The following is an 8,484-nucleotide window of genomic DNA, read 5'->3' as shown; positions in this document are numbered from 1 at the left end:
GATGGAAGATTTACAAGATAAGTGGATTAGAGAGAGAGATGCAGAGAGAGACGCAGAGAAAGCCATGGTTGTAGCTGCTAGTTGGCCAAATTAAGTGTGGATGGATGTGTAGTGAGTGGGGAATTATGGGACAGCAATTTCAACACACATCTGTTGCTGTTGGTTCTTGTCAAATTAAATTAATGCAGATCCCCCATTATTACACTGCTGCGAAGCTCTTCCATTTTCTAATTATTTCCCTTTTTTTGCCTTTTATTTTGAAGTTTAGCCAACACCATATATATATAATATTTATTTCAGTTTGATTAGTTTTCGTATTTTTAAAAACAGAGATTAATCTCTCTTCAATCTCAGCTCTTAATTGCTCAAACTACATTTATATCCCAACAGGTACTGTAATAATAGATGATGTTTTTTAAAAGTTTTAGTTTTGTTTTTTTTTTGATATTAGCATTTAAAAATGATCAATAAATACTAAAAAAATATAAATATAATGATTTTTTATACTACAATTTAAAATGCAACACAAACACAGTTTGAAACATAAAAACAAAATATATTCAAGGTAAAATAAAAAGAAAAAAAAAGTGTAAATTAAGAAACGAGTTCTTTCTCTGTCAGATAATAATTAATTAAAGGATAATCTATACCTCGCTGTGTTTGCCATCATCAGTTAATAAATTGGACCGCTGAAATTCAGATTCCTAACTTCATTTCTACCCTACAGGAAGAAAGTGATCGAGGGAGACAGTTTCTTGCTTAATCTTTGCTGATCATCAGGTTTTGGAGATTTATTTATTTATTTATTAAAGAAAAAGAGTCCATCAACAGCTGTTCTGATTGGAAATACATTATTTTGTTTGTAATATAGTAATGTTTGTATGCGTCAATGATGTTGTTTGTCCCCAGACCATGATAGTGCAATATTTATTTATTTATTTTTATTTAAATAAATGTACAATATACTTTCTTTCTTAGCTATTCTTTCCACACATATATCATACCCTTCTTCATTAAAAATCCTGTAAATTAAATTAACACTAAACAAGAGTTATCTGTATTAATTAATTAAATCTATTTTTTTCTTAGATTTACATGTTGGTATCGAAGCACTAAGAATTGCCAATACTACCAATTTCATGTACTTTGTTCCCATTTCTGACAGTTTCATCAATCAAGAGAGCAAAGGGGCACGAAATTGTAATTTCTTTAATGCAATGCATCCATTTAGGTTATAAAAGAAGAAGACTTCAAGGCCTGTTTTTGGCTGGCTGCATCGAACCGCTGTTTTGTTCTTTTTTTTAAAAAAAGTTTATTTTTAATTAATTTTTTTAATGTTTTTGTATCGTTTTAATATTATGAATATTAAAAAACTATTACTTTAATACACTTTCAAGAAAAATACATTTTAAATCATAAATTTTACCACACTTTGGAAAAAACATAAATTTTACCACAATAATTTTACCTTTGTTAAGTGAGTATTAATAATTATTAAGAGTATTTCCATCTAATCTCAAAAATTTATGTTTTTTTTTTGTATTTTCTCACTTTTATTTTTCTCTTTTTTCTTGTATCTATTTCCCTCTTGTTAAGAAAGTATTGATAATTATTTTAAAGCACTCTAAAATTTGTCAAAGTTGATCTCCAACTAATGCTAAATAAATCTGAAGAAAAAAAGGTGTATATATATATTTGGTCCCTCTATTTTTGAAAAAAAACTATGTCTTTAATTTGTTTTCCCTCTATTTGTTTTTTACAATACTTTTGTCTATACGTGCACATATATACTTGAAAATATATTAAGTATTTTCTCAGACAAAAAAAAGAAGCAATAATTTTTAAGATTAGGAAACCACAGTTAATTATTACTTAATTAATAACACCAAATCAAATTGGCTTTACTTATGCTCTAATGGAATTTGATCTTAGAAGTTTGATTAGTCATCCACTTCACTACTAAATTAACTCAAAAATTAATTAAGGAGAGTACTAATGAAATATTATCTTTTTGAAAATCTAATATGGATTTAATATATGCAAGCAGAGAATAATTATTGTAATTAATCGATCACTGTAAGAATGCTGAATTAAAAGAAAAAAAAAAGAGAGAGTTTGATTACATTGTAAATAAAGATGAAGAATTACTAGAAAACCACCCAAGATTGGTCATTAAGCTCGTGCAAAGCAAGAGAAAGTACTTAAGCAATGCTTATGAATCGAAGAAAATTAAAATTAATTAAGTAACAAGATCTGCTAGCTTCTTCTAATGATTATACGATCACAAATTACCAGCATGCATATTAATTGCTCTAATTAACTTGTATAATTTCTTGCTCTCACTCCGCATCTTCTTCTTCTGGGCTGCTTCTTTGCTAGCTGCTGTCTTCAGTCTGATGATCTCTTTGATGATGTTGACATGAATAAATGACTAAGCTTTTGCTGGCTGGCTGCTAGGTAGCCAGATAGGCTAGGCAAGCTTATTTTGGTCTTAATCCCTTGATCAATCCTCCTGTCTTGTCTTGAACAAACAGGTGCTTTATTCAACAACAAATCAATAAATTGAAAGAAAAAGTGATACAAATAGTGGTGATGCATGATTGCCATGCAAAAGGACATTTCATCGCAACAAAGCTACTATGGTGAAGAAGGATAGAAGAAAAGGGAAAGGAAAGGGACAGGATGAGAAAAGAATTTATGGGGTGAAGGGAAATGGAATTAAAAGGAGGGAAGGAAACAAAAAGGAAGAATTTTTAAGGTTGTCAGGCTTTGAACTCAAATATTTTTGTTAGATAACTTTTGTTTGATTTGAGCTTCTGCACACATATGGTACATTTTGGGATCTGAGGATATTGACAATGGTACTATTGAACCATGGCCAAAAAGGAGGGTGCCCCAGACCCTCCTCCATTGGTGGCATTACTTGTGTTCTGCCTTTGAAACTCTATCTTGTATGCCATTTTCCTCTCCTCTTGCAATGCCTCATCTTCTTCTTCATCTTCGTCGCCGTCGTCCTCCTCATCATATTCATCTTCATTTACGTTTTCGCTGTCACCTTCCTCCATCTTGTCATAGTCATCCACCATTAACTGTTGTTGTTGTTGAGTCCCCTGCTGTTTCATCAGCTCCTTCACGATGTCTTCTGGCTTCAATATGAAAGCAAGATTCAGTAGGCATCAAATAACTGAGCATTGATTACTTCAGGCAATATAACTATATAACACTATAAGTTCGTTTCTTTTCTTTTCTTTTCTTTCTTTTTTTTGTTGAACAAAACTAAGGTTTACCTTCTTTTCTGCTCCTCCATTTCCTTCTCCAAAGGGGCTTCCTGCTAAAACTGTGTTGCTTGCTTGAACATCAACACTAGCCCCATTTTTGTTTTGTGATTCTGTGGCTTGTGTCTGTTGTGGCACTGTCTGCTGCATTGGAGGTGGCATTGGATCCAATTCTAAGCTCTCTTGATGCTGGTGCTGCTGTTTTTGTGGCCTATTAATTTGGCTGTCAAAGCCACTAGTGGAGGTGCTTCCCGCACCACCACTACTGCTTCCAAGTATCTTTTTCCTATAAAGGGCATCAAGTTCATGAAAATAAGGGCAAGTCTTGGCATCTTCTGTCCGTTTCTTGTTACTCTCTTTAACTTTCTTGAAATACTTATTGATATTCTCCCATTTCTCTTTGCATCTTTTGGAACTTCTTTTATAGCCCAACCTTAGCATCCCTGCTGAGATTTCTTCCCAAAGTGGTCCCTTAGGCCCAGCTTCTTGGTATCTAGTTTCAAGCCCACTTCTCAACTTTATAAGTGCAAGAACTTCTGGCTTTGGCCATCTTGATGATGCTGGTTCGCTCCCACCACTTCCAAGTTCCAGTGGTGCTATTTGTTGTTCCGGGACCGCCATTACTATTTCTGAAGAAATGGACGGTGGTTGGTGTTGATGATGAACTTGTTGGTGCTGCTGTTGTTGGTGATGTTGCTGTTGGGGTAGTTGCTTATTTTGTTGTGGTGTTACTTGTGACAGTGGCATGGGTTGCGGTTGCAGTGGTGGTTGTGTTGAGACAGTGACCAATGGCGCTATTTGAACCTGTTGTGGCTGTGTTGGTGGTGGTGGTTGTGAAACTAGAGGAGCAATTGATACAGGCGTAGGCAAATGAATAGTTTGGCCAGTAATTTTCTGTAGAAAGGCAACAATAGCTGCATCTCGACTAGCCGAAATAGACCGTTCTTGAGCCATAATCTCATGTTCACGACTCAATCTAGCCATTTCTTGCCTTTTCCAAGCTTCATCCCTTATCATCCTATCTTGTTCCCTCTTCTCAATCGCCTCCAAAAATCTCTGTTGCATTGCCTCTTGCTTTTGCATAACCTGCTTCATTAGCCCCTCAAAAAACTCCATCATACGATGTGTTTCTCCTTTCGACGATGATAATGATGCCCTTTTACGTTTTCGACTCGTACCAGCGCCCATGGCTGATGTTTGTCCTCCTAATATACCTTCATCCTCATCGTCGTCGTCATCTTCAGAACTTTGAGAGGAAGAAGACTCATTCGACGAGAAGCTGATTCGAACCGGGGCACCAGCAGCAGCTGCAGGCGCCACTGTTGCCCCCAAATCAGGAGGAAACATGGAACCAATATTTGAAGCTGGTTGAGGCACCTGAGAAGAAGGTGGAGGAGTTCTTATAGGCATAGGAATCCCAACAGAAACAGGAGCGACATCTAGGCTGCTTGCTGTTGCAGTGCCAATCAGCTGAGGAGCAACACCAGACACATTGCTGATGCTAGAAGAAACACCACCACCACCAGTATTCTGCAAAGCTTCAAGCTGGCTAAAAAACCTATAGCTTTTCCCATCTTGACGACCAGCTCTACCTTCCTTTGTTCTTTTGTAATACTTGTGCACGTTCTCAAACTTTTCTTTGCATTTCTTGGCACTTCTCTTGTATCCCATCTCTGCTAGCTTCCTGTTCCATCATATTTCAACTTTATTACCACAAGTAGTACCAGAGTAGTTTTCGATGATAAAAAAAAAAAGAAATTAATTTTTGCCAATGATCCAATCATACAAAATTAATAAACCCTTTCTCTGCTTATGCAATCCAAATTCTGACCTTAATTTAAATTTAATAAACAAGAAGATGATGCTCTCTCTCTCTCTCTCACTCACTTTCATAGCTATAGGCCCACTGACTTCCTCTCCACTTCCCATACCAATTATCTAATCCTTTTAATAAGTGCAGAGAGAGATAAAACTAAAAAAAAAAAAAAAGCTGCTGGTTTTAATAGTAAAAACAAAAATGAGAAATTGCAAAAGAAAACGAATCGATCTTTTTCATATTCCTCTTGGGATTTTCAATTTTTCTTCCATGGAGATTGATAAGAAAGGGAAAGCAAGTGATGGGTTATAAGCCAATTGGCTAGAATTCATGCAGCCTATAATTTTTTTTTTCTCGTTTTTTAAATAAAGATGCCAGGCTAACTCGTGAATCGTGATGGAAAGAGATAGAAGAAGCCATGTGCTTCTTCTGTTTACAGAATTAAAGAGAAATGGAGATCTAAGACAAAAATGGTATAAAAATATTATTTTTTTCGGAAAAAAATGCAAAAAGGGTTGTTGTTATCATTATCATTATCATTTACCTTGAAACATCCTCCCATAGAGGACCCTTTAAGGTGGCATCACGAAAAGCAGCATCCATTTCAGACCTAATTTGCAAAAGGGCAAGTGTTTCTTGCCTTGGCCACCTATTGCCACTAGCAATACCTCCTGTTCGATCTGCTTCTTCTCCAGCAATATCTTCTTCTGCACCACCACCACCACCTGAAAGTCTCATAAACTCATCCAAATTCATAACACCACCACCACTTGTTGTGGCAGCAGTGGCAGGAGGTCTGCTGCTAATGGGTGATGCCTCTTCTACGACTTGCTGCTGCTGCTGCTGCATGTGGGTTGCCAGTGCAGCAGATGTAGAAGGAGGTAAAGGTATATCACCTTGTTGTTGCTGTTGCTGTGACACTGCATATTGTGACTGTGATGACCCTCTTTCTCCACCTCCTTGTTGCATCCTTGAACTTAACTCTCTCCAGTACTTTTCTTGATATTAAATTTACAATTCTCGAGGTTGAGGATCTCTCTTCATCTATGATAATAATTCAGCAAGCAATAGTTTATTGATCCCTCTGTCCCCCACCCTCACTAGAGCATAAAGGGATTAAGGAAGAAGATAAGAGAATTGAGAGGGAGAGCAAGAGAGAGAGAGAGAGAGAGAGAGAGTAAGGGAAGTTTTGGTGAAAGATGGAGGTGATGTTAAAAAGAAAGGGCAAAAAAAAGAGAGAGGGAGAGAGTAGACAACTGGAAAAGATAAAATAAAAGCCAAGAAAGAAAGAAAGAATTCCTATGAGTTAGTGCTAGCTGCTGCTGCAGCTGCTGCCTCTTCTTCAGATTTGATTTATTATTATTTTCTTAAAAAAAAAAAACCCTTTTCTTGTTTTTAATTCAAGGAAAAAAAAAAGCCAGCAGTAAAGAAGAGAAAAAAAAAAGAATATCAGACGAAGAGCATAATAATCATCATCATCATCAGCTGCACTATACAGTGGTACAAAGCATGACAGTGTGTAAAACATAAAAGAGAAATGGAAGGATGGGGCTGGAGAGAGAGAGAGAGAGAGAGAGAGAGAGAGAGAGAGAGATGAATGAATGGAGATGGCAAATTATGAGGATGTTGATGATTAAGAGAGAGAGAGAGAGAGTTTGTGTGTTGTGTTGTCAGCAGTTCTCTCTCTCTCTCTCTCACTTTGCAGCTAATAATTGTTTCTGACTCTTTTTTTATTACCAACATTTTCTTGATCATTATTTTTATTTACTCCAGATAAATAAATGTTTTATCCAAGGTATAGTATATGATCCTATTCAATTGGAGATGGATCAATATAAATGCATTTCTGTAGGTAAAAATCTTTTTTTTTTTTTTTGGGTGGGGGCTTGGATGGAAGTATTTTTGGGCTAAGATGGAAAAAAAAATGAATATATATTGTGGTGAATTTTCCCTTTTAAATATATTTTGGTAAAATATAAAAAAATTAAAAATAGGTTCATGAAGATTGACATAAATTATTATAATTAATTAGTTAAAAACAATGGAAATATGTCATTAATTATAGAGTATAAAAAATAATTTATTTTTCAAACATAATTACTTCTTAATATTGATTAAACTCTATTTTTATTTATATATATATATTTATTTGAAGGTCCAGCATATATTAAGTTATATAACAAAGATTAATTCCCTGTCCTGTTTCCTTAAAGTAATTGAAAAAAATAAAATTATTTTTTCAAAAAATAATAAATATTTAATATCTACCTATAAATTCAAAGGATCAGTCACCCCACAAGTACACACCCATCACCTCATCTCTGAGATTAAAATTCTCTGCAAACCGTCTCCATTTTCATCTCCAATAAATATTTAATATCTACCTCTAAATTCCACCAGCATTGACATGGCCATGTCCAATTGGGTCCATTGCTTTAGCTTTATTAAGATTGGCAACACAATATTCTTTTTTCTTTGATTTCTTAAAGAATTTCAATTCAAACTTAATTTTATTTTATTTTCCTTTTTTTATGTGTTTTCCTTGTAAGATTTGAGCTGGACAAAGATATAGAAATACAAGAATATAAAATAATATGTACGCTCCAACTCAACCATAGTTCAAAACTAACCCAGCCCAAACCAACTAAATCAGGCTAAAATGACTGTTCATTAATTTAATTTATACCATATATGTATCATTTCTGGACACACCTTAAATAGCCGTTTGTTCTTGGTATGTAATAACTACAAATCGAAGAAAATTGTTAGTGTATAAATGATGTATATAGATCATATCGATGATGATCGTAATGAGATGGATTATCTATTTCGGTCTAAATATATCATATATATTTTATCTAATTAATAATTATTTAAAAATAAATAAATGTATAATAAATCACTTGAAAAAAAAACATATATACACCGCTGTTATGTTTACCAATATAATTATATTTTGTATAATATTTAAATATAATGTAAATGATCATGTGATTTGATATGAATGTATTACATTAATTTGACTCATGTCCCATTAGTTACCAATAATGATTTAGTATTTTTAATAGTTTTAATGTACTAATATTAAAAATAAAAAAATATTATTTTAATTTAAAAAATACGATACACTATATTACAAAACATATACTTTATAGTATGCGTTGTTTTGAAAAAAAAAACCACATATTTTTTTCATATTCAACATTATAATTGTTTTTCATGTTAAAAAAATAAGTTATTATTTTTTGAAATAATGTGATTTGTTGTGTGTCTATTCATATCTAATTTGATATCTTATTGTGTCATAATAATAATAATTAATTCTGTATTTGAATGTATTAAATATGTCACATACATGCAGTCAGTATATTACAAATCACTCAAGATTCTTCT

The 8,484-nt window shown here is 33.6% G+C and overlaps 1 protein-coding gene across 2 annotated transcripts; it reads right to left on the bottom strand.

The window, feature by feature from the left end:
• Nucleotides 1–2,144: 2,144 nt before the first annotated feature.
• Nucleotides 2,145–6,731, bottom strand: LOC133678428 (trihelix transcription factor GTL1-like). 2 transcript variants are annotated; one of them, XM_062100724.1, is made up of 3 exons: nucleotides 5,636–6,699; nucleotides 3,288–4,959; nucleotides 2,145–3,146 (listed from the first exon to the last, which is right to left on the bottom strand). In XM_062100724.1, exons 1-3 carry the CDS (start codon nucleotides 6,058–6,060, stop codon nucleotides 2,865–2,867), a joined length of 2,379 nt encoding a protein of 792 aa, XP_061956708.1. In that variant the 5' UTR covers nucleotides 6,061–6,699; the 3' UTR covers nucleotides 2,145–2,864. The 2 variants fall into 2 exon arrangements, with proteins under 2 accessions (XP_061956708.1, XP_061956713.1); XM_062100729.1 differs by having other exon boundaries at nucleotides 2,988–3,142; nucleotides 5,636–6,731.
• Nucleotides 6,732–8,484: the final 1,753 nt, after the last annotated feature.

The sequence above is a fragment of the Populus nigra genome, chromosome 1, assembly GCF_951802175.1.
Source record: "Populus nigra chromosome 1, ddPopNigr1.1, whole genome shotgun sequence".
NCBI lineage: Eukaryota > Viridiplantae > Streptophyta > Magnoliopsida > Malpighiales > Salicaceae > Populus > Populus nigra.
The sequence above is the reverse complement of the archived record's forward strand: the minus strand, read 5'-3'. Positions and strand labels throughout refer to the sequence as shown.